This window comes from Malaya genurostris, chromosome 3, assembly GCF_030247185.1.
Source record: "Malaya genurostris strain Urasoe2022 chromosome 3, Malgen_1.1, whole genome shotgun sequence".
In the NCBI taxonomy this organism is placed as follows: Eukaryota; Metazoa; Arthropoda; class Insecta; order Diptera; family Culicidae; genus Malaya; species Malaya genurostris.
The window spans coordinates 289,977,849-290,004,308 of NC_080572.1; the positions used below are offsets into that span (position 1 = coordinate 289,977,849).

Here is a 26,460-nt window from a genome sequence, read left to right on the forward strand (position 1 = left end):
GATCTAGTTAATGCATTTTAGTTTCTTACACGATGATGATGCAGTCGACTCGAATGCATTCAAGGCGCGCACCCGGGCGGTGAAAATTATTGTGTATCGACGGGGCCTCCCCCCCTTTTTCCTTTGCCGAACCCATATTTGTTGGGGAGGCGAGCGAAAGACCTAAAACGATACGCTCTATCAAACATGAGATGCATGTAAAAGCCGAACGAAAATGCAAGAAAGTCACGTGTAGAAACACAATGCATAAAACAGTTTAAGGAAAGCCATAAATGATTAACAGTTTTCTTTTTGTTTTCTCCCCCCTGCAGGCGTAGGAGAATGGCGATTGATGTCGCCAAAAGATGCTGGTATCCAGTTTTGCTGTTGGTGCTAAAGCTGTCCAGTCTTGATGCCGGCGAGCGATGGTCTCGTCAGCTGACAGATTTTGGCAACGGCGCCGGCAACGATTGGATTCCACTGGCACAACCTTGCCCAACCTGTCGACCCGGAGATCGACAAGCCGGTGCCAAGGTGTTAAACTATTTCGACAATACGGGCTTTCTGGGCAACGATAACAGTGCCCAACCGCAGCATCATCACTTTACCTTCGTAAATCAACCGTTTCCGGCAGCTGGTCAATCGAGCCGATTCCCACCGCTTCCCGTTCCGCAGCCACTTCAGCAAGATTTCGAATCGGCCTTCAATCAACCCTTCGGAAATCACCAATCGTTCCTCCAGCAGTCACCGTTCGGAGGTATCCAGACGATTCAGCGACACCCGATTCCTTCGTACAGTGCAGAACCGTCAACGAAGGATACGCTAGTTCAAGAAAAGCCACAAATCCTAGAACAACAGCAACAACAGTTCCAATTCCCACTACCACAGCAAAGCCAAACGAACAACATTCGTCAACCGCTGTTACAAACTGGCGGCCAAAGCCAACCCGGAGGTGGCGGTGTTTCACAGGAAGAAGTCCAACTACTGTACGTTCCCGTAGAAACGTTGTACAACCAAAAGCCACCGCAACAGGAATCAAGCCGTTTCAACGGTTTCCCACAACCCGTCAGTGCCTCGCTCATCAACGATTTCTACACATCGGTAACAACGACTCCTAAACCTCGAACCACTCAAATTCCGTTCACTACCCGAACTACGACGAGTGCTCCTCTGCCGGTGAAGCCAAAACCGAATCAACCGCCGTTGGCTATGTTCATGTACAACGAAGACAAACAGTCCAAAGTAACCATCGCGGATGCTCTCGGTAACCTGAAGAACGTCAACCAAATTGCCGTCATCGATAGCCTCAACAAGAATCTACCCAAAGTATTCATCGGTCCATCGGGACTAGCCCCACCCAAAGGATACTCCAAATTCGAACTGCCATATCTGTCCAGTATTGATCAGAATCGCTTGGACCGAAAACTCGACAGCTTACCATTTTTCGTAGCTCCACTCAGCTACAAAACTCCGTCCGGCTTTTCGAAAATCCCTCTTCCATCTCCCCACGTAGGATCCGTAATCGTCCAGCAGGCCAGCAGTAGTCCTGCCAGTAACTTTTACCGACAACCGGAAAACATTCAATACTATCAACCGGCAACTTTGAAGTTTACCGAGGCTACCACAAAGGCTCCCATAACGGTACCAGCCGGTCTACACTACACATCGCCCTCAAACAAACCGACCACCGACCGATCAAACTACAGCCGAGGAAATACACAAACTTCACCAGATTCCTATCGACAACCACAAGCCGATCGTGCTCTCCACTCCCACTCTCCGTTCAACAGTGTTAACAATCAACCGAACCGTCACATCGTCAACGAGGAATACTTCAATCTAGCGAAAACCAAGAAACCTACAACCTCTTCCACGTCACTGAACTACACCCCGAAAACCTACAAACCATTCGAATTCAAACCCATTCCCGACCAAAAGATACCGTCGTTCGTTGATTCGGAAAATCACGCTCCCAGTTTTACCACCTCGAAACCGGTAACGACAACCGAACGAGCCTACAGCACCGACACCCAGGAGGACACCCAGCTGAAAACACACTTCAAAGAGGAACACTTCCGTAATCGCCGTCCGTACAGTGGTCCAACCGTAGCCGCACAGCCCGAAGAAGACGAAAGCTTGCCCACGAACCAAAATAACCACGAAGAGGAACACTTCGTGCACAAATTCAAACTGGTCAATTCCGTCCGGCCGCAAAACACACCGACTACGAAGTCGGTCGTCGACAATGCGTACTTGGAGTTCTTCCAGCAGCAGGATAACCACGACACTTTGAAAACCACTGTAAACAACCACGCTCCCAGCGGAGCACATCACACGATTCGTAACAACTACTTCCAACCGAGTACCAACGAGGATGCACCGAAGCAAAAGTTTGTCAGCACTTACTACGTTCCGACGACTACCCCGGTGACACCGACAACCACTACAACCGTGTCCCCTAAAAACACTGGTGATTCTTTCTTCGAAGATTTCGAAGAAAAGAGCCGACTGTTTGAATCCGATCGTCCTCGATACTCCCAGCAAACCCGTCCCGTCGAACAACCGTACAGTTCGGATTCCTACGTGAATCGATTCTCGGAAAATTCCTACATAAATAAGTACAAATACGAAACGAACACCAACGAAGAAGTGCACTACCCGGTAGAAGTAGTAACCACCCAAGATCCTCTCCGATACGACACTACCAGTGAATCTTCCCGTATCACAACCCCATCATCGGAACAGTCTTACAGCATTCCGTCCGAGCTGCCACCCATCAGTGCCAACCTTCCCGGATTGGTCAACTCTCTGATGGAAGACGAATGGTCACCTCAAAAAAATGGCAACCATCAACCCGGAACGTCCACCGCTACGTCCTCAACGGCCGCCAAGGGACACTTCCGAAAGACGGCGCATCGTACATCAACTGCCCCGGTTACTCCAGACCCGTACTCTACCGAGGTGACGACCAGACGTGTCCGTGGTCGACGTCCAACAACCACTTCAACCACTGGCGACTATACCGCTCCAACCCGGGCCACTACAGTCAACAGAAGCCGGTCACGGTATGTTCCGTCCAGCGAAGAAAGACCGGCCGTTCGAAGTAGAACCAGAAGTCGTCCGCACAGCAATTCACGAGTCGCCAAGGAAGAGGAAAACCTAGACTATCAACGAGATGTTCTAAAACAAAACTACCCAGTGATCCGGTCTGGGTCCCAATCCATATCCACATCCACTTCCACTCCGCCTCCAACAACAACTTTCACTACCACAACAACGCATGCAACCACAATGCCGCTAACATACGCACAAATCTTCGAGGAACAAACCGACCGTCTGAATCTGTACCCCATGGCACAGACCGAACATGTTCCGGCGATACCAACCATCGAAGAAGGTTCCAATCTGCGGAAGGAAACTTACAATAGTGAAAACTACGACTCGGAAAGTACAAGTCCTTTCGCACCTACTACCATTCGCCAAAATGGACGGGACTCAACCGTTCCGCAGGATGACGAATCCGTTCGGGTTTTGCCAGTCAACTACCAATCCATAGAACCACAACGTGAAACTCCAATAAAATCAGTCGAGATTCAACGAGAACGACCCATCCACAGTACCAGAAGACACCCCGTTAAACAAGAACCAGATCCAGAAACTCCCTCCAACAATAATCAACAGGAAGACGGACAGGACTTCCGCAAAGTGGAAATCACTCCCAGACCCAGGAGACCACTATTGCGGCAACCCGTTTACTCACCGAGGACAACGATCGCTACGGAGCGAGCAACACCTGAACGCACGACAATCGAACCGTCGCGAGGATCACCGCAGCGTCGACCGGCATTCGTGAGGCGACCTGGTCGTCCACTGTACACGACGACGACCGCCACACCCACGACGACGTACTCGAGCCGAGGTGTCTCTGGCGATGATGAACAATCTACGCAAGGAGCATTTACCGTGAGTTTCCGCGCGTAACCGCGGTTATTTGAAGGTAACTGAATTATCTGATTTTAGGTGCGTCCAAAAACCCGCCAGGATATCCTTCGAGCCCGAACGCGTCGACCGTTGACGACCTATGTGACTCCTACTACAACCGCTTCTCCAGAGCCTTCGGTCACTAGAGGGTTCGCGAGAACTAAGGAACTTCGAAGGGTGTCTCCCACTATTCGATCAAGACAAGAAGTATTCTAACGATACGGTTCCATCGACTGTTTCTAATCCCGATTTGTCGTTTTTTATTTTTGTACTTTTCAGCAACAACCACAGCAACAGGAACAAGAACAAACATCCGAAAAACAACCCGAATCACAAACGCCAAGATTCCGGATCCGTGAGCGAACTCGCTTCAGTCTGCAGCCACAGGAAAGTCAGTGGTCTGCCAAATTGGTACAGAACTCGTTCCAACCGGTACAGAGCGTAGAATCACGCCACAAAACCTACGAAGAGGAACATTATTCTCTCGAACCGGAGCCGGAGATCGTCACGGCCAATCCGTTCCAGGAGGAAAGTATCCGGCTGGTAAACGTCTCCGCCAATCTCGCCGGAACGCCATCCACGACACCGGTCGGTGTACTGACGAAGGAAGTTGCCCTCAGCCAGATGCCACCACAGGCGGACGATAGGTTGTAGAGAAGTATCCATTTGCTTCGGTGGTTGTTGGTAGTATAAACATTTCACATTTGATTTTTCAAATGAACATTTCATGTTTGATTTTTCAAATGGCCGTATGAGCAAGTGACAGTTTCTCTTTGTTCACTTTATCTTCATAGTATAAAGTGTTTTTTCTGGTATTTAGGTATCATCCTCAGGCACGTATCCAGAGGGGGGGGGGGGGGGGCAAGAGGCGTAGGAGTAAAGTAATTTTCATTTTAGGATTTTTAACCACTATTTCCGGAATCAAGAACAGAAATGAGTGTTTTGGCCATCAACCCGCTTCTTTCTGCAATCGATTTTTTTTTCGAAACTCAAAAGTCGGTTTTCACAGTGATTACAGTCAATGTAAATGGTACTAGATGGCCAGAAAATGCCATGAAGATTAGTACTGAGCAAAATAATCATAGTTTTGGCAAGATTTTGTGAATGAAAAAGATGTCCTGCCGCTGGATGCCGCACTTGCATACTCAGGATTAAAACGATTACGCGAGCACACTTCGGAAGCATGTTCGCCTATGCTGATGATGATGGTGTCAGTTAGTTAATGTTTATATTATTATACACCAGAGATTAACCGACAATAGACTGAAATCGGCAAGAGTGCTCCGAAGCGGCCTAGGTAGGCTAAATTGGTCGGTTCTTTGGGTTTGTCTCGGTATACTTTTCGTGGACTACCTCGAACAAAGAAAAACACCTTCAATATCAAATAGAAGTGTGTATTATTGGAGCGATTGAAAATCGGGTTTTCAAAATAATGCACAGATACACAAGAGCAGAGTGTGAGTTTCATTTTTGAGCTCTGACCGCTTCTTCCGGACTTGTTCCGAAACCGGAAGCCGGATTCGGTTAAAATATCATAAAAGTCTATGAATCCATAAGACCTTTCATTAGAATCCATTTTTACATTTTCGCAAATCGTCCTGGTCATCTCTGAGAAATTTATGTGAGTTAAATTTTGAAGTTTTTGACCGCTACAAAGAACGCTTTTTTGTTATTGCATCGTCACTCCCAATGACGAATTTAAATTTTTATTCTCATCACGCTGTATAACCAGACCAGAGATGCAAAAGTAAAAATTTTAATGCAGAGTTGAAGAAGTCTGTAAACTCGAAAAAAGTCTGCGGACTCCAAGTTTTCTTCTAAGAATGATGTATGGAATTAGTGAACAAAAAAAAAAAGACCGTGGCAATTTCAAAAGTCTGTAATTTTTTACAAACGTCTACAAAAAACGTGATTTTCAAAAACCTACAAAAAAAGTCTGCAAGTTAAACATGTCTGCAGCTTATTTCATAAATCTGCTGATTTACAAACAAATCTGCAGGTCTGGCATCTCTGATCCAGACACGGAAGATGACTCGATGAAATTAAATAGAATTATGTGGGATTGCAAGGCACTTCATTTGAATATAAATTTATCAAAATCTGCTCGATCATCTGTTTGAAAAATAATCAATAAATTTTGCAAACTAAAAGAGCTTGAATAATTTCAAAATATTTGCTCCTTTTTACATCGTGAACACATAAGAACATCCTTTTTACATTAGATCATACCCTTAAAATTGAAGGTCTTAATATTCATTACTCAGTTTTTCTGGAACCAGATGTCAAAGCCGAACTATGGGACTATTTGATAAAAGAAATGTAAGAAAACGATCCCTTCCCTTTGACACATATAACTTCTTGCTTCAATCCCTCATTGTCCAATCCAAAATATGAGTGTAAACTCGAAAAAAGTCTGCGGACTCCAAGTTTTCTTCTAAGAATGATGTATGGAATTAGTGAACAAAAAAAAAAGACCGTGGCAATTTCAAAAGTCTGTAATTTTTTACAAACGTCTACAAAAAACGTGATTTTCAAAAACCTACAAAAAAAGTCTGCAAGTTAAACATGTCTGCAGCTTATTTCATAAATCTGCTGATTTACAAACAAATCTGCAGGTCTGGCATCTCTGATCCAGACACGGAAGATGACTCGATGAAATTAAATAGAATTATGTGGGATTGCAAGGCACTTCATTTGAATATAAATTTATCAAAATCTGCTCGATCATCTGTTTGAAAAATAATCAATAAATTTTGCAAACTAAAAGAGCTTGAATAATTTCAAAATATTTGCTCCTTTTTACATCGTGAACACATAAGAACATCCTTTTTACATTAGATCATACCCTTAAAATTGAAGGTCTTAATATTCATTACTCAGTTTTTCTGGAACCAGATGTCAAAGCCGAACTATGGGACTATTTGATAAAAGAAATGTAAGAAAACGATCCCTTCCCTTTGACACATATAACTTCTTGCTTCAATCCCTCATTGTCCAATCCAAAATATGTGAGTACATATTTACTTAAATTTATAACTACTTGCACTCACTCTTCAAAAAAATAAATAAATACTTAAGGCACAAGAATCATCAGTTAGATGCATTATATCTTATTTGTGGGCCCCTCCCGAAATGAAATCCTGGGTACAGGCCTGATCATTCTATACAAATAATTTAGTGATAAACGTGGAAACTGCTTGATAATTAATAGAACAGAAAGTAAACAAGGAGCAACTGTCACTTGCTCTTACGGCCTTCTGAAAATCAACCGAGATTTGGTATAACTTGACAATACATTGGGTTGATTCTTTCTACAGAGTTGCGCAACGGATTCTGACACATTTATGATGTAAATTTACAAAACCTCGGAAGTGATAGACGAAAAAACTAACCAGCAATAAAAAACGATATTTGACAAATGATGCGCATTACTTGATACGCAAGGTCCAGGGCTTGTGAATATAAACTTTACTTCTTAAATTGCCCCATAAGTAGAAGCCACAGCTTGATAAGTCAGGCAGTCACGGCGACCAAGAAAAATCAGTGCTTCTGGAAATGATTCGCTTGTGGAAGTTTTTTTTTAACACTCAAGCACGATTGAAACGAAATTTCCGTTTCAATTTGGGTAAAAACATGTTTTCAACATGTTGGTACAGTCTGTTACATAAGAGCGTAGTCATGATTAGTGGAATGGTGTGAGATATTTCTATTAACACAGAGGGCAGTTGTGTTCTTGATGCAATGCAAGAATGAATCAGTTAACTATTGTGTACAATTCGATTGCAGCATTTTTCCAAAATGAGTACCGCGCACGCTACGCGATTCGAAGCAGCTTTTTTTGTGCTCGCACCCGAAAGGTCCCAAAATGACACAAGCTGCCGCGGCGAAATACACGAAGTCGAAACAGTTTGTGAGTAAGTGGATCGTGCATCGTTTAAAAGTGGCTAAAAATTTCGACAACTTTAAAATTGGCGGCTTTGTCGGTGTATTGTCAGAAAACAGACAAAAAAGTAATTTGGGACCTGTTTTTGAAAAATCCGATATTAACTTTGAGCGAAAGTACTTCAAAATTTACCAAAAACTGTTTAAATATATCGTATGGGTCTGATCGCAACTTTGCAAAAACCGATGTTGAGTGAAAAACATGTGCAAAAACGTCTTCAATGGGCAGTCACCCGATGCCGATCCAATTGAGAACGTTTGAGCTCAAATGAATATGAAGCTTGGGAAAAACCGAACACACAATTTGAAAGCTTGTTCTCCAAATTCACAAATTTGGAGGTCGTTTTCAGATCTCGCTCAAAGTATGCCTCGAAGGTGTCGAGCCATTATTAACGCTGAAGAGGATTGGACTTGCTATTAATGTATTTGCATGCAAGTTTTTGATCAAATAAAACAACATTTTTCAGAGTATTTTCATGTTGAGTTTTTCCATTTTCTCACAACAGTGACCACGATCTTATGTAACAGACAGTATAGCGCGCTCAAATAACGAAAGCGGATCGAACTCGTTTAACATTCTCTGGTGTCCGGACCGTCTAGGCGCGGCACTGAGGTTTAATTTAAATTACAGAATTTGTTTTAAAAAAAATGTCCACCCACAGCTTCACAGTATTACGCGAAGGCACCGGTATTCAATTTCTGATTCTTCAAAAACTTAAATAAACATAAATGAATAAAACCTGTTTTAATCCACCTAGTTGTGTAATAATGCCTTTCTCATGTATAATATTGTGGTATACTATTCAAAAAATTTTTCTTCGATTTTTGAAAGAAACCAAGAGAATGTTTTTGCATTAACTAGTATAACATACAGAATAAAACAGTGCTTTGATTGCGTGGGTCATCCTTAACAAAACGAAGTGAGTTCACTATTATATGCACACGGAACGACCGAAATTAAAAAAATTTGAGAATTTACTTTGCTGAAAAAACTCTTATTTTTAGAAAATGTGTTTAGTTGGTGAATATTCTGGACACAAACCAGCAATATTTCAATCCAACACGAAATTCTCATTGACAACTAATTTTGTTATTAAAATCAGACAATTTGTTTCTATTTATCTACCACCATCATTACTGAAGGACAGCACAAAGAAAACAAAACTGAAATGGGTATTATTAACAAGTTTATTAGCCAAAAACTGTGTCAAAGCAAAACAATCCATTAAAAAGCTAAAAAGGACAGTCTTATTGAAACTGCTTGAAAATTGTTTTGATGTTTTTCGCATGTGTTCGATATATCTTTATTTGAATTTCTAAACCGATATGTAAAAATGTCGTAAACTGTTAGTGCAAATCGTATTTATTCAGAATTTGTGCGCACTTGAAGCGATTGCGCGTAATAATGTTTTTACGCGGAACAGTGAAGTGAATTTCGAATGTTTCACGCTAATTGTGATGAAGTTTTTTTGTATCTTCAAACCTTCCGAGCTGCGCCGTCCGGTGTACTACTTGTATTCGGTTTTAGTTTTCCGAGTGCTCAAAGTTTTCAGTGAGAATGAAGAAAACAGTGATTTAGAAGAAAAAATTCAAAAAGATGTTTATGTTTCGTTCATGTCTTTATCTCCAATACAACATCGTATTTATACCTGCCAATATAGAAAAGACAACCGCGTCTGAATTTTTTTCGGCAGTAGTGTGCCATCTAGTGGCTAGTAGTCATTACGGTGTTACCGTTTCGGTGACAGGGCGCCATATAGCTGCAGATTGCAGAAGCCAATTCAACCATTCATATTGGTTGAAAATAACATTTTATTTCTTTAATTCAACTAAAAAATTAGTTGAATGGAAATGAAATGTGCCTTAGCTAAGAAATGACAGCACGTTTAATTTGTGAATTCAACTAAAAAATAGTCATTTCAACAAATATTTTATTATTATTAAGGGAATGAGAATAAAAAATCTAAATTAGCAAAAGTAAGATTTTTTTAGTTGTCTCAAAAAATAACTAACTAAAATCAGCAAATCAACTAAATTTTTCGCGAAAATGCTGATTTCGGTCGTTCCGTGCACTTCCGGCACCGGAACCCGAGAACCGGTATAATCAAAGTAGGTTCGTACGGCCACCAACTAACATGACATACAAACTCTACTAGTACGCACTCTAAATTACGATTTAAATGGTTGTTGTATCCGAAAATATGCAGTAATTTTTGGTAGGAACATAAGACCTTTCAATTGACCCTAAGATTGGGAATAACGGTTTAGAGTCCAGTTTATAACATTTTTTACGGTTTTTGTTCCCTCAGTTCAAGTGACGGTGTACAATATTGAACACACTTTACCCTATTACTCCGGAACCGGAAGTCGGATCCGGATGAAATTCAGGAATTCCGTATGGGAAAACCGGTTCAGCCATTACGGAGAAAACCTAGTGAGATTATTTGACACATACACACACACACACACCCACACACACACACACACACACACACACACACACACACACACACACACACACACACACACACACACACACACACACACACACACACACACACACACACACACACACACACACACACACACACACACACACACACACACACACACACACACACACACACACATTTTCTCAGCTCGATGAACTGAGTCGAATGGTATATGACACTTGGCCCTCCGGGCCAATTTCACTAGTCGGTTTTTCAAGTGATTGCATAACCTTTCTATATGAGAAAGGCAAAAACGCGGTGAGTGACACTCCAGGGCTCCATGATGGATGGAAAACTACTGAACGCAAATAAACCTTCATTTTTTCTACTTTCCGATGCCGCGTTCGGTTTCTCTTTACCTTGTATGGTTCCAGTGTAACCGAAGAACAAAATGTGTCAGGTACCTTTGCGTAACCCTGTATTAGTTAGATCGTTGCCCGGCAACAGATCTGTGGACTTAAATAAGTCTAATACCGACTTTGATCCATAGAATATCGCACGAATCTGTCTATTTAATGCTGTCAGTAAACCTTGCCCAATGGACTGTAGTTGGAAAATATTGTGGCATCTTTCTTACACTCTTTTAGAAATGGCGGAACAAATTTCATCCAGGTGTTGAGTGTGCGAAATATGTAGACTAGGGGGGTTAGGTGTGCAGGAATGAGAAATTTCTGGACTAAGCACTAAAAAGTGTACGAAAGGAATGGGTCTCGGGGGGGGTTTCAGCAGTGTTCCGCAATCAGATATATTCACGAATTCTTCCAAATTTCCAGGTGTGGAATCTCTCACACAGACATTTTCCAAGTGTGGAGTTCGGTATACTACCAATAGGACTTCCACCGCCCCTGCACTTTCTCATCCACTTTTTCTTCAAATGTTTTCTTCGTTTCTGAAGCAGTCGGTAAAACCTTTTCCTGAATAGAAACATTTGTTTTGGAAGAACCGGTTAAAGTTTTGACCGGTTTTTGCATTCAAAAACACTTAAACGGATTTTCCAAACTAAGTTTCATTTATCCCATTTTTGCTTTCATCCGTTCAAATGAGAATCCTAAAATCAGTTTTTATGAGAAAACTTATATTTTTACGATATTATATATTTCATTAATTTAATATGATTGTAGCATACACACTTTTTTTTCGCTTAATCTCGGCAAAATAATTGCGGAGTCTCGGCAATCTCAAATTTGACAAACGAAACGTCAGTTATTACCGAAATTATCAGTGAAAAGCTTACTGTCCGTTCGGCATAACCATTACTGAAAGTTTGAAAGAACCTAAGACAAGACCTGATAACTGGCTTCTTATTCTTCCTTCCGAATCATCCTTCTCGACATTTTCGCCCTGTGGAATAAATACCAACGTATCGGCTACAGTGCAGCCACATTTACAGATTTTTTAATAATTTAATGCTAAGAAAAAATATTTATTCAATTAAATATTTTAGACTCAATTTTTGATTTGACATAAACATGAAAAATGTTGTGGTGGATGCATTTTTTTTATTATATATTAATGCTTAAAAACAATTAATTGAGCTTGGATGGCAAAACACGAAATACCGGATCTTTTGGAAACCGGGAAAAGTCAAGTTTGGATAGAAATGCTTAGTGCGACCACAGTGTGGAACACAACAGTTCATTTTTCTCGTAAAACTAAACACACTTTAGAGTTTACACTACTTTAACAAATCTTTTTTGGTTACACTTTAATTCACTAAAAAAACGGCTTGATGCTGATTTTAATTACACAGTGCTGCCACTATAAACATTTATTACAACGAGATTGAAAAAAAGTAAAACATTCTCTGAAAATTTTCATTTTCATTGGTGACCTAAAATTATACATATTAATAAGCTTGTTTTCTGATTTTCTTTATACTTGGCATCATTGCTCGCGCACCCTGCAAAAGTTTTTTCTTTTCACAATGTGCGGGTAACAACATCAAAATCAGCCAATCAGAAACTGGTCCATTTTGGAACAAAAGTTTGTAGCAAAGCAAAGCAAAGTCCTGGCATTACATTCCTTTCGTGGAATTTGGCCTTTCTGTTTCAACAGACTTCGCAGCCGATTCTTAGTGTACAGAATCATTGCATGGCTAGTACTATGGATCCTACTGACACTAAGAATCCTTCCAGGTCCTTAAATCAATTTTTATCTTTCATTTTCTGTAGAACAAGGGAGGGGCAAGAATTTCAAGTCCGTTCTAGATAGTACTGCTGTTGTTAATTTGAATGCAACGCAAAACATTCTAAATTATTTCAATAGATCTGATTCCGTTTTGGCGGGGAATTCAAAGAAATAAGGGAAAATAAACTTTATCTGCCTATGAACGCGAGTGTATTTAAGTCTCAGCATAACTACGAAACAACTAAACGAATCGCAACCAAGTTTGGTGCATGTACTAAAGGTGGGAATCGATACTTTTTGATGAGCACAGGTACTTTCTAAGCTACTTAGAGGCGGTCATAAGGATAATCACGAAGGGGAGCTGTAGTGAGTTCATTAAAATAATGGGAGTTCAATATAAATTTTGTTCGACGAGAAACGATGCTATTGTACAATCGGGTTGCCGTCTAAGTTGTGTTTCACTAGATTCAGCATTATTTCGATTGCCATGACAATTTCTAGAATTTTTTTCGGGCTTGTCATCCCGAAGCATTTCCGAGCAACGCCGGGTTATTCAGCTAGTCAACAATAATTTGTAGTTACTATACTTACTGAATGAATACTAACTGAAATTTACCGAGCTCGAGGATACACCATTTTCTGTTCGCTTCCGATTTTTGAAAGTTCAGCAAGCGTTCCGTCCTTCCACACCGTTGTTTAACTTTCGAATGTCCAATCGTACTTAGTCCAGCCGGTTGTGGGATCGGCAACCACTTATATTCTATTTTGTTATGCTAAAAGACCTTAAAGACAGCTTTTCTACTTTGCAGACGCGAGGCCGCGAGGCCGAAAATCGTTGATCTAACGGAAAATCTCTTTATTCCAGCAACATTCCCTCATTCGCCGAGCTGCTGAACGATGTGATGAAGGAATATATCGACGACAGCATCCACTCGGAGGCGGAAGCGGAAAACAAACCAGTCGAAAACGAAGTACTCAACAATGCGGAAAAACCTTCCCCCGAATTGCAGCGTAGTTCTGCGAACGTCGCCAGCAACGGATTCGAGAAGAAAAGCACCGGTGTTCGCAATGGGTACAATTTCCGCAAACGAGGCCGGTCACATGCAGTGGACTCGTTCGAAACAGCCGAATCTCAGCACATCAACAGTCACGTGTTGAATACGGCCGGGATCGAATCGCTCAAGAGCATCGACAAGGCCTACCTCCGAGGAAAGAACGTCGGGGATGATGCCAAGGGTACTAATTATGTAACACCGCAATCGAACCATGCTAATCTGCCAGCCCAAATGGAACTGGTTGGAACTACTGCCGTATCACCAGCGGAAACCACAATTTCTGCGATCGTGGAAACTACTTCGGCCATTGAAACCACTTCCGTTCTGCCCACGGAGAAGGAAACTACGACACCGCCCCCTACGGTAGAAGTTTTGTTGGGTGACGATGAACAGACTTCAACCGAACAGTTCTACGACGACGTAGCTGAGCTTGAACAAGACGATCAACCTCCAAGTAAGGAAGCTACCAATCAAGGCATATTTGCCGATGTGAAAAAACAATTGTCCGACCTTTTCGCTATGGCCGAGAGCGACCCGGATACGGAAGAAGACGACGAACGCTATGGCTCGCTCATGATGGGCTACCAACCCGCAGAACGGATGACAACCAGTACGGCTGAGCCGGAATTTATCACATCCACCACGACGGAACCGCCACCCAGCGAGAACAGGGCTGAGTCGACGGTTTCGAAACCGCTTCAGAATGCCGTGGGCTCACTGGCCATCCCCACGTCCACCTCGAACGGAATCACGCACGAAACCGAAATCTGCTACCGGGGGCGATGTGTCAAGACGGAGGAGAAAAAACCGAAAAAGAACAAGTTCAAACCAAATTAGTGGTACGACGTAGCCTAACACTCTGTCTTTAGTAGGTAGTGTTCTTTTTTGTAAAGAGAAACGTTACGACTTATTTATTTGTAATATATAAGTGTAGAGGTAAACTAATAAAACATTTGAAAATCCAACTTTTATTTTATATTTCTTTTCTTTGAGAATCACTGTCAAACATTGACAGTGTAGGGAAGTTTACTCATCCAATAATAGAAAAAAAGGAGTGAATTTATCATACAACATTCCAACTTAAAAAAAATCTACGAATCATCTTCGTCACTGTCCTCCTCGTCGTCGAGCTCCATTTCATCTTCCTCATCGTCATCATCATCTTCGTCTTCATCCTCACTCATATCCTCATCCTCACCATGCTCCGTATCTTGTTTAGTCGACTTCTTCTTGACTAGCACTTTTTTCGTTTTCTTCGTTACCTCAATATCCCTTTTGTTGATTTCCTCGAAACCATTCTCCTTAGTACAACAACAATTCACCACAACTTTAAACTTAGCCATCGGTTTTCCCAGCAACTTCAAAATTCTGGCTTGTTCCGGTGTTAACAGCTTGCCCTTCTCACAAACCGTAAAATCTTTGTACAGTGTGACGATTCCCCGTTCCAATTTGGTGGGCATTCCCAGCGATCGAAGATGAGGCTCGATGGCATGTGAAAATTCTTCTAGTGGACCTGAAACCGATAAAAAGGAAACATATTAAGACGATCCTCGCACAACAAAAATCTCGAACGGAACTCACCCTCTTTCAAACGAACCGTTTTGGTCGCCTGGAAACCACTCCGAGCAAACTCATCGGCTGAGTATGAGTCGAACCAATCGAGCACCGTTTCTTTCGTTTCCGATGTGAACAGTAAACCGCACTGGCCAACCATCTGTTCCCGCAACTGTTCCAAATCCTTCCCGAGCTTGGGATCGTCCTCACCATCGTCGCTAACGAAATTTAAACCCAACTGCATGACCCGATTCTTACCGAAGAAAAAGCGCGAATTTTTCCATGCCGTGCGAATATCCTTCAGTTTGGTGTTTCGCATATTCTGAACCGAAAACAGAAAAATGTTCGCATACTTTTGTCGGCACTCCTGAATGTCTTCGATAATTTGCTGTTTGTTAGAAAGACCCTTACGTTCCGTTTTAGTTAACGAAACTGCCGGAAATGAAAAGATATATTACTCCGTTTGGTGAATCGTATGATTTTACGTACCTTTCTTATCTCGCTTCGATTTGGGCATTCTGGAATATAACTAGGTACTATATTTTCAGGATTTTAAATAACTTTCAACCGCATGACACTTTGACCGGTAAACCTGCAAATAACACGATGCAGTATCAAATTATTTTCTGAATCCGTTGTAAAAGTTGTAAACACATGTGCGGTCTTTGACGTTCGATTGACCGTCTAGGGTAACCAGTGCGATAAATAAATTCGACCAAAACTCAATCAGATTCCGTTCACGATTTATCACAGTTTTCGAGCAAATGCTCCCTCTGAGAAGAAAAAATCAAGTCCCTGCTAGGCCGCCATGTTTTCGTGACCATCATCTTTTCCGCAAAGACGAAAACAACGAAGAAGTATATAAGTTCGTTGTTGCTAAATATCTGTGATATTTAGCTGTGAAAGTTGATTTTTTTATGTTTGATTATAAATGTGATATCGTTATGAAACGTGCGCTGCCAAATTGTAATACTGACTTTCACAATCAATGAAGTGTTGTATTTTACTTCATTTTGTTTACTTTGCTCTCACTGACTTGCTAGCTTTGATGGCCCCGAAGGTCTGAGATGTTGGTTATGATAGCACTAGCTGGAGCGCCTTATTGTTGCCACCGGGCTGGAAAAAATCGTCCAACCATTTTTGTTGGTACAATACGTCCCACATTATCAGTTCGGAATGAATTCCGAATCAAATTCTAGTGGGTGCAAAATTTTCATTTAGAATTCCATGTGAAATTCTCTACGAAATCCAAATCAATACGGCCTGCAGTGCAACAACCGATTCTGAACAAATATTGCCTCCATCCGGTTGGTTTGGAAATCTGCCGAAATTGAGTGAGAAAAAGTGAACTGAGTTGTTAATTCGTTTTGTTTTTCTTCTTCGAATCTGCACGTTTTCATACTGATTTCAAAATGAACTCAAAAATATAAAATTGAATACAAGTTCTTCGGATATGTAAAACTAGAAAATTACTAGTTCCTCGTCCAGCATAAACTGTTGAAATTTGCTGAAAATAGACAAAAAAAGTCAACATCATCCATCCTTTTACTTGGACTATATTGAAATGGCGTAAGTCGCCTGACTTTACACTAACGAAGTCGTAAAATAAGCAAAAACTCAATGGCATTAATAATGTCACTGTCGATCGGGTCGGAAGGATTCTTAGTGTCAGTGGGATCGTAGTACTAGCCACGCAATGATTCTGTACGCTATGAATCGGCTACGAAATCTGTGCTAATAGGAAAAAGGCATGTAATACCGAGACATTTCTTTGCTTTGCTGTCGATCGGGTTAATCGAGCACTCAGAAACGAGCAGTCGAGTAAGAATTCATTACACAGTCCGTATTTGAGACAAAAACTTTGGAATTTTGAGACAGAGCGTTGAACCACAAAAAAGTCCATTATTGAATTTTGAGTATGATGTATCGGAATCAGAGTCGAAAGTTGTCACGTAATTTCAATGCATAAATCGAATCCAACAGCCTCATCTTCGTTTTTGTCTCAATGCCAACATCGTCTAAAGTAAATTCAAGCGAATTTCAATTCTCATTATATCTTCAACACAATGAAAAGCTGTGTAGTTTGATTAAAAAGAGTGTCTAAAAAATGATGAATCAAAGTTCACCAAAACCTCTGCAGGTAATAATCATTGTGAATCGTTTTCTTTTTATTATCGATTCTCGAAGCTTGGGTTGAATATCGATACTGTTTATTATACAATTTTCACTTAAAACCGAAGATGAATCAGGATTCTAAATTTCCACTTTCGTCGTTTACGTAGTGCGTGTGCATGCGAAGCTGAGATGGCATTTGAGTCAATGTAAATGCCTGTTATTGATTCTAATCGGAATGCCATTGAATTAGTTTTACAAGTGGTTTCTGATAGTTTTTCGTTATTCGATTTTCTCTATAATGTCAAAGACATCATATTAACATGATATCTGTGATGTTCTCGTTTCCGCAGATATCCACTTATATTCCAGACACTCGTTCACGGCCTCTGACTCAACGCAAGCCACCGTTATTCCGCACTGTCACCCACTGCTACACGCTAACCCAATCATACTCAATGTGGATATCACATAATTCAGGATACCACAATATCCAGGTCTCACATTTCCCGAACAAATCATTGGCAACATTCTTTTTTTTTTGAGTATGTCGCCCTGAGGTGAGTCCGCATCGAATCTCATACATAGATCTAGGGGAGATAAATGTCAAATTTGTGCGCGCCAAAATAGCAGGGCTGCACACCCATACAATTGACATGACATGTTGGATGTGATGCCGTGCGATGGCGTTGCTGAACTGAAGATTGATTTCACTTTAAGCTGACAGGGTCTGGTAATGTCTAACAGAGAGATACATTTACGTTAAAAGTCGTGATTCTTATTCTAGCTACAAGTCAAAATAAAATTATTTTAAAAAATGACCTTAAAAATTAGGTTGAAAGAAATCTTTTTTCTAAGATTAATGACAAACAAACACACTTAAAAATCATACAGAGTTCAGTAAAACAAATTACTGAATATAACCAGTGATACGAAAAACTCCGAAGGGTCCGCGATTTTTAAAAAACGTTTATCGACTTAACGAATTCTGTAAACTTCATTATCGAACTAGTCGGTATTGGAACATATTACTGAATCATATTTATCGAAAGTGTTTTTTTTTTTTTTTCATAAATACGTTTATTTCATAGGCAATATACATAAGTTTTTCTTCGCCGTGGCATCTACAATACATAGTACTTTAAACCTAATACATTTCGAATATCCTATTAGTATGTTGGTATTCATTAGTTAATCTAAACACTGTTTTTATCAAGCGAGTTGCTATTATAAATTACATTAAATGAAATACATTTATTTTGTACATGATCTTATAACTATTTCAGGTTTGTTTGTATCAGTTCATCACTTTTATTTAATATAAGATAGCTGGCTATTGGTTGAGCTCATGGAAGAGAAAACAATCTAACATAAAATAAAATTTAAATTGGAACTCCAATGGACTTAATGAAATAATAAAGAAGTTTCATGTAAGGAACGTCACGACAAGCAAGAATGTCGCGAACTGGGACATTGGATAGTCTACCTTGGGTACGCAAGGAATTTATTAGTTGAGATCTGACATCACGATACTCCACGCATGTCCAAACAACATGGTCAATATCGCGGTAACCTTCGCCACAAGCACAATGATTAGTCTCGGAAAGTCCAATTCGAAGGAGATGTGCATCTAACGTGTAGTGATTGGACATGAGTCTGGACATCACACGAATGAAATCTCTACTCACATCCAGTCCCCTGAACCATGCCTTTGTCGATATTTTAGGAATAATTGAGTGCATCCACCGACCCAGATCATCTTTATCCCAAGAAGCTTGCCAGCTGGCAAGTGTTCTTTGGCGAGACGCGCTATAGAATTCATTGAAAGCAATTGGTCTCTCATAAATTTCACCCTCAATAGCACCACGTTTGGCTAAAATATCGGCTCTTTCATTGCCTGGAATGGAGCAATGAGCCGGAACCCAAACTATTGTGATTTGATAATTATTATTCAATATGACGTTCAGGCACTGTTTTATTTTGCCCAAGAAAAAAGGTTCATTTTTGCCAGCAGCCTTTGAGCGAATGGCTTCAATTGCACTCAGACTATCTGTGAAAAGAAAATAATGGTTTGGAGATAATGTGACGATTATACTCAAACTATAATGAACTGCTGCTAACTCTGCTATATAAACAGATGCAGGTTCTTGAAGCCTAAAGGAGACCGAAACATTATTGTTGAACATACCAAACCCTGTCGCTTCTTCAATTCGCGATCCGTCCGTGTAAAACATTTTCTCAGAGTCGATATGCCTGAACTTACTTGTAAATATTTTTGGGATTTCCAACGAGCGTAGGTGTTCCGGAATTCCACGCACTTCGCGCTGCATGGATGTGTCGAAAAATAAAGTTGAGTCAGGGACACTTAGGAGGCTGACACGGATAGGAATATATCTTGAAGGGTTGATTTCCTGTGACATATGGTTAAAATATACAGTCATGAATCTTGTTTGAGATTGAAGCTCAACTAGCCTTTCGAAGTTATTAATAACTAGGGGATTCAGTACCTCGCATCTTATTAGCAGTCGCGACGAAAGCTCCCAAAAACGATCCTTCAATGGAAGAACTCCCGCCAGAACTTCAAGACTCATTGTATGTGTCGAATGCATGCAGCCTAAAGCAATTCGCAAACAACGATATTGAATTCGCTCTAATTTGATAATATGAGAGTTTGCAGCGGAACGAAAGCAAACGCATCCATATTCCATCACTGAAAGTATCGTTGTCTGATACAATTTTATTAGATCTTTCGGATGAGCACCCCACCAAGATCCGGTTATTGTTCGAAGAAAATTTACTCTTTGTTGGCATTTTGTTATCAGAAACCTAATGTGTCCTCCCCACGTGCATTTGGAATCAAACCACACCCCGAGGTATTTGAAAGTCAAAACCTGTTGGATCATTCTTCCCATCATATGGAGCTGAAGCTGCGCGGGATCATGCTTTCTTGAAAAGACGACTAACTCTGTTTTCTCCGCAGAGAATTCGATACCAAGATGAACAGCCCAATCGGACAAGTTATCTAAGGTATCTTGCAATGGTTTATGCAGATCAATAGCTTTGGGTCCAGTAACTGAAACTACGCCATCATCTGCCAATTGTCTTAGTGTACATGGGGATACTAGACAGCTGTCAATGTCATTTACGTAAAAATTATAGAGGAGCGGACTGAGGCAAGAGCCTTGCGGTAGACCCATGTAGCTAATTCTGAATGTTACCAAATCGCCATGTGAAAAATGCATGCGTTTCTCTGACAAAAGGTTGTGCAAATAATTATTTATAACCGCTGGGAGTCCATGTTGGTGAAGCTTGTCTGAAAGAACATCAATGGAAACTGAATCAAATGCTCCTTTAATGTCTAAAAATACAGATGCCATTTGTTGCTTTTGAGCGAAGGCAATTTGGATGTCAGACGAAAGTAATGCAAGGCAATCATTCGTCCCTTTATTTCTACGGAAGCCAAACTGAGTATCTGACAACAAACCGTTCGTCTCGACCCAAGTGTCGAGACGTCGTAGAATAATTTTTTCGAACAATTTTCTGATGCAGGACAACATCGCGATGGGTCTATATGAGTTGTGATTGGAAGCTGGTTTCCCCGGCTTTTGAATGGCGATAACTTTCACTTGCCTCCAGTCAGGTGGAACAATATTTTGCTCAAGAAGCTTGTTGAACAATTCCAACAAACGTCTTTTTGCGAGGTCGGGCAGATTCTTCACCAAGTTGAATTTAATTCTGTCCAACCCAGGAGCGTTATTGTTACAAGACATGAGTGCTATGGAAAATTCCATCATAGAAAAGGGGCTATCAATGGAACCATTATTTGAAAAAGATTCCCTAATAATGCTATGCGTAGGAACAGAATCTGGACAAACTTTCCTCGCAAAATCAAATATCCATCGGTTCGAGTATTCCTCACTCTCATTTCCTACGTTACGATTCCTCATTCGTCTGGCCGTATTCCAAAGAGTGCTCATTGAGGTTTCTCTTGACAAACCTTCGACAAAATGTCTCCAATAGCTACATTTCTTGGCCCGAAGTATGCTCTTGTACTTGGTTTCTAAAGTCAAGAATTTTTCAAAATTCTGAGGAGTTCCTCCTCCTCGTTTTAAAAACGTCTTGAAGGCATTTTGTTTCGCGTGCTTAGCATCTGAGCACTCTTTGTCCCACCAAGGGTTTGGAGGCCTTCTGTTAGACGATGGACCAAGAAATCGTTTGGTTTGGGCTTGTTCTGCGGCCTCCAGAATCGAACAAACGAGGAAGTCATATTCTTCAAGTGGGGGGAGCTCTTCCATTGAAGTTAAGGCACTTGAAATATTACTTTGGTATTTAATCCAGTCAATATTTTTTGTCAAATCATATGGAATATTAACTGAATTAGCAATGCCTTTGTTACTGCTAATTGAGATGATGATTGGTAAATGATCGCTACCGTGTAAATCAGGAAATACTTTCCAGGTGCAATCTAGTCGAATTGAAGTCGAGCAAAGAGATAAATCTAATGCACTTGGACGTGCAGGAGGTCTTGGGATCCGTGTCATGCTACCCATATTTAGTACCGTCATGCTAAAATTGTCGCAAATATTATATATTAAGGATGATCTGCTATCATTGTAAACGGAACCCCACATCATTCCGTGCGAATTGAAATCTCCTAAAATCAAACGTGGAGCAGGAAGGGCTTCGACAATTTCATTAAGCTGTCGTTGTCCAACTTGAGCTCTTGGAGGAATATATACTGAAGCAATGCAAATGTCCTTTCCTTTAATGTTTATTTGACAAGCAACAACTTCTATACTAGAAGTCGAAGGAATATTTAATCTATAAAAGGAATAACATTTCTTAATTCCTAAAAGCACTCCACCATACGGAGAGTCTCTATCGAGACGTATAATGTTAAAGTCATTAAAACTTAAGGCTATGTTTGATGTAAGCCATGTTTCGCACAAAGTAAATACATCACATTTTTGACTATGCAACAAAACTTTAAATGAATCAAGTTTTGGCATGATGCTTCGACAATTCCACTGCAGGACAGTGATTGAATCATTTGCGGCGGATGATAAATTATCCATCAAATGATACAAAACCTGAAAGAACTGGCCATTGAGCTGATAACTGTTTCAAAAAAGTTCTAGCTATTGGAAGGAATGCCGTTATGATAGTCTTTAGAGGTTCAGAAATATTGAATGCTGCGAAAATCCATTCTACAATTTCCGAAAACTTAAGTAATCCTGTTGGTGAATGTGAAACGGAGCCCACTGGATTATTGTCTTTCCTTGAGCTAGTTTCTGGATTGGTTTGTGAATTTGACAAACCAGGAGGCACAGTTTTTGGTTTTAAATTTGGCTTTTTAGCTTTAACACGGGGATCTTTTTTTGAAGATGTAATTTTAGGTGTCTTTTTAGGTATTTTGTGGTTTGTTAATCTCCTCTTAACAGACCCTTGAGGAGTGACAAACGAGGTATCTTCACTATTTCCGTCGGAGTCAGATTCCTCTGGCTCCATAAGATTTGAAAAACCGTTTTCGGTTTCCAAGGGGGAGACATGTATGACCGTTTTAAGCATTTCTGCATATGTGCGCTTAGACCGTGCTTTTAAAGAAAGCTTCATTTTGTCTTTACGCAACTTAAATGCAGCGCATACTGAAAGATCATCATGAGGTCTCTCCCCACAATAAACACATTTTTCAACATTTTTATCGCAAAGATTATCCTTATGAGGCCCTTGACATTTGATACATTTGGACTTATTACTACAGTAAGTAGCTGTATGCCCGAATTTTTTACAGTTCGTGCAATTCATAACATGCGGTACGAAAAGCCGAACAGGAAGACGAATTTTATCGATATAGACATGGCTAGGCAACGCAGATCCGGCAAATGTTACACGAAACGAATCTGAGGGACGATACGACTTTTTTCCATCGACAATAGATGCTGAGTACAATTGCTTGCACTCGAGTATCTTAACTCCCTCAAGCATGGAGTTTTTAAAACGACCAACTCCATTTTTAAGTAAATCATCGGCCGTCAGACTTGCTTCAGTCACGACACCGTCAATTTCCACCTCCTTCGATGGAATGTAAACTCGATATTCAACAGAAAATAATTTACAGGTTACAATTTCGTTCGCCTGTTTCAAGTCATTGACAACAACTCGAATTTTATCTCTATTAACTTTACATATTTCTTTAACTTCAGAGAAATGTGATGTCAAATCCTTGGTAATTTGCATCAAATTTAAAATCTTTTCTTTTTTTCGAAGATAGACTATCCATGGCCCAGTGGTACCCTGTGGATAATGTTTAGCCCTCGGAGTATTTAAACTCTTACTAGTATCCGGAATCGGATTCGGATGATCTTCCATAAGATCATCCATTACATTAAATTTTTTTGTAAATTAATAATACCAAAATAAAAACTTATGTTTAGTAAAATTTCAGATATAAGAAATAAAAAATAAATTAAATTAAATCTACCTTGTAGCTGATGTCTCTGTTCCTTTATCGTGAAGAACGACGTGAAGCTCTTCCAACGATTTCCAATTGGCAGTCTTCTGCTGTTTCCAATTGGCAGTCTTCTGTCGTTTACTGCTATCTCAGTTGCTCTGCCGTCGTTGTGAACACCACTGCACTTGCTGTGCTGCCTGTACCTGACCCCAGGTACAGTGCTTTTGCTCTTGGTGGCGATCAAATGCGATGCTTGCAGTGTAGCACCTCGCGATATATGCCGTCTCTTTTGATCCTACGCAGCGTACAAATTCTGGTACCTGGTAGATCAGCACTGGGTTGCTTTAGCACCTTTGTGCCTTTGCACCCCTTCGTCTTCGCACCTTTATGCGATGGCACCTCTGTGACTCGTCACTTCTATGCTCTCGCACCTCTGTGTTTCTACACCTCTGTGCGTATGAACGGGATGGCCTTCGTTGCTAGCTTTCCAGTCGGGAAACGCCCCGAATATTACGTTTGCTATGGGCAGTTTAACTACCTGAAGCTTAGAATTGTCTCGGTATCAGCCGTTAACTCACGAGCCAGTACAATCGAAACACAACCTCTTCGCTTGAATGGTTTTTACTGAATGATATCGAAAGTGTTGTACTTGAAAAAATATTTTATTTTCCCGCGGAAAAAGTTGTTAGTCTCAGTGTAAACTAAAGTGTTAAACTCAGTGTATTAAAGTGCGTAAATTAAAAACTGTGCGCGTTCAAATGGATGACATCATTCGGCGCATGAAAGATCAGGAGTTATACTATCTAAGTTAGTTATGTATGAAACTACATATACAAATGAGGCTGTAAAAATAATACATTTTACAGGCAGAAGACGAATTACCAAATGAAGATTTTCCCCCTAAATTGTTTGTTCGTGGCTCCTTTTTGCAGGATTCAAACGATTGCACATTATGCTTTGGAATGTACTGAATTTCTGTTCTGCTAGGGTTAAGATCAGTCTTCAAAATATGGATAGAAACATACATCGTTTGCAATATTCCACCCCCGCCATCTGATAAACAGTTTTTTTTTATTCAAAGTGTTGTACTGGGAAGGTGCACTTGGCACCACTGGAACAAAAGTTATACATGGACACTTTGTAAGTTGAACTTTCTATGGAATTTTTTTTTTTGTTTCAATTATAGAGGCTTTAACATCTTAGGTCATTCGCCTCTTCGGACCAGAAAATTTTTCTGACCCTATGTGCGGGGTTGGGAATCGAACCCAGGCGGGCTGCGTGAAAGGCATCGACTATCCCATCACGCTACACCCGTCCCCTTCTATGGAATTGTTTATCTAGGAATTGACAGGCACGCACAAGTAGAATATTTATTATTTTTATCAAAATATCTATTAAAACAAGCTAATCCACTGAGAAAAATTAAGTATCTAATTTTGTAGTTTCAAGTAACAATATTTGATATATATAACTAATTTTTTTTATCGCTGTTTCAATAAAATAAATCGTAGCGTGAAAGCAAAATTTAGATACTTTTATAATATTTTTGTCTGCTTGTGCTAAATCGGTCCGATGATCGCACTGATGTGGCTCGATAATGATTTACCGGGATTTAGTTTATGCGAGTTGAGAACGCTACCCTGCTCGAATCGATCAAACCCTTGCACTGGCATTTCAAACACGAACGAGGGTTGCCGCGAGTGCATTCATCGACTAGCGCCTGAATCGATCGATTTTTGATATTGCGGCCGTGGAGTCTTTTCGAGAGCAGATTCTGTTGAAAAGTAGTGTGTGTGCCATTATTTTATACGCAAAAAATTGTCCCTTCTTGCAAAAAGTAAGTAAAACTTGTGAATTAAGTTCTGCGCTATCCGGGAGGCATAAATTTATACGGGTTTCATTTCGGAAATTTGAATATCAGTGCGGTAAGTTACTGTGACGCATTGAGGAGTGTCCAGTCGCCATTTTGACTGCTCTTGTCCCATCAGAGCCTGCCTGGTTTTTTTTTATTGGTGTTTTAATACGAGTCGTACAAAGCCGGAAGAAAATCGGTATTCGGTTCCCGTTGTCCAGTTCTCATTAAAAAGAAAGAATGAAATTTCATTTGCAATACTGAAGTGTAAGGAATAAATTAAGTGTGAGCCGGTGCATAGAGACTAGAAGAATTGCAGGAACGAGCACTGGAAATATTCACCTACATGTGAGTGCATGTGACGTGAAATTGAGTTGAATTTCTTTTTTACCTCCGTCAGTGAAAAGAGTACGCATGTTACTCTCCACTTTATGATAGTCGAGCTCCTCATGCTCACATTTTTTCTAGAGTTTTCTGCTACCGTGCACATTCAGAAAGATGGAATGTTGCCCAAAATGCAATATACGTCCATCAACGATCGGGAACGGCACCGCCGATCGGTCAGACGGAACACGAAATTGCTATTTCTAGATCCTTTAACAAGCATAGAAATTAATAAAGTGCGACGGGGAGAATCATTTTCAAGGCTACGTCCTAGCAGTGGTTAGCACAGACTGTCAAGCTGTCTTATTCTAGCGGCTCGCCAGCCTTAGCGACACGGGAAAGGCGTACGGTCCTTGCCTTGTGCGCGCTAATCGATTTCCCGTACTCGATATGACAAGGATGAGGGCGTGGTTAATTGCCAACCGATCATTAACCGACATGTGGTCACACGAAGGTCTTGAAAATGAATCGTGGAATCAGTTCCTGCCGCACCAAGTTGATATCGACGTTAGGACGTTAGGACAAAATTAG

At 40.7% G+C, this 26,460-nt stretch overlaps 3 protein-coding genes across 4 annotated transcripts in view; 2 read left to right on the top strand and 1 right to left on the bottom strand.

The window, feature by feature from the left end:
• Positions 1-14,541, top strand: part of LOC131439421 (mucin-2) — a 60,936-nt gene extending 46,395 nt beyond the window's left edge. Inside the window, exons 2-5 of the mRNA XM_058610408.1 lie at positions 312-3,942; positions 4,000-4,167; positions 4,240-4,607; positions 13,387-14,541. Coding sequence (XP_058466391.1) covers positions 322-3,942; positions 4,000-4,167; positions 4,240-4,607; positions 13,387-14,413 — 5,184 coding nt within the window. The 5' untranslated portion in view covers positions 312-321 and the 3' untranslated portion in view covers positions 14,414-14,541. The remainder of the gene's footprint in view (positions 1-311; positions 3,943-3,999; positions 4,168-4,239; positions 4,608-13,386) is intronic.
• Positions 14,529-15,801, bottom strand: LOC131439422 (mRNA turnover protein 4 homolog). Its single transcript, XM_058610409.1, has 3 exons — positions 15,620-15,801; positions 15,158-15,562; positions 14,529-15,089 (listed from the first exon to the last, which is right to left on the bottom strand). The coding sequence occupies exons 1-3, from the start codon at positions 15,645-15,647 to the stop codon at positions 14,668-14,670; spliced, it is 855 nt and encodes a 284-aa protein (XP_058466392.1). The 5' UTR covers positions 15,648-15,801; the 3' UTR covers positions 14,529-14,667.
• Positions 15,802-25,380: 9,579 nt separating this feature from the next.
• Positions 25,381-26,460, top strand: part of LOC131439499 (14-3-3 protein zeta) — a 30,291-nt gene continuing 29,211 nt past the window's right edge. Inside the window, exon 1 of one of the 2 annotated variants that reach the window (XM_058610589.1) lies at positions 25,381-25,530. The gene's annotated coding sequence lies outside the window, so the exon portion shown is untranslated. The remainder of the gene's footprint in view (positions 25,531-26,460) is intronic. The other variant, XM_058610588.1, reaches the window with a different exon arrangement.

Bases quoted from the DNA above. Each gene is read 5' to 3' on its own strand.
- LOC131439422 (XM_058610409.1), bottom strand. From the start codon at position 15,647: ATGCCCAAATCGAAGCGAGATAAGAAAG. The intron at 15,563-15,619 runs GTACGTAAAATC...CATTTCCGGCAG, and splicing joins ATCGAAGCGAGATAAGAAAG to TTTCGTTAACTAAAACGGAA. The intron at 15,090-15,157 runs GTGAGTTCCGTT...TATCGGTTTCAG, and splicing joins AACGGTTCGTTTGAAAGAGG to GTCCACTAGAAGAATTTTCA.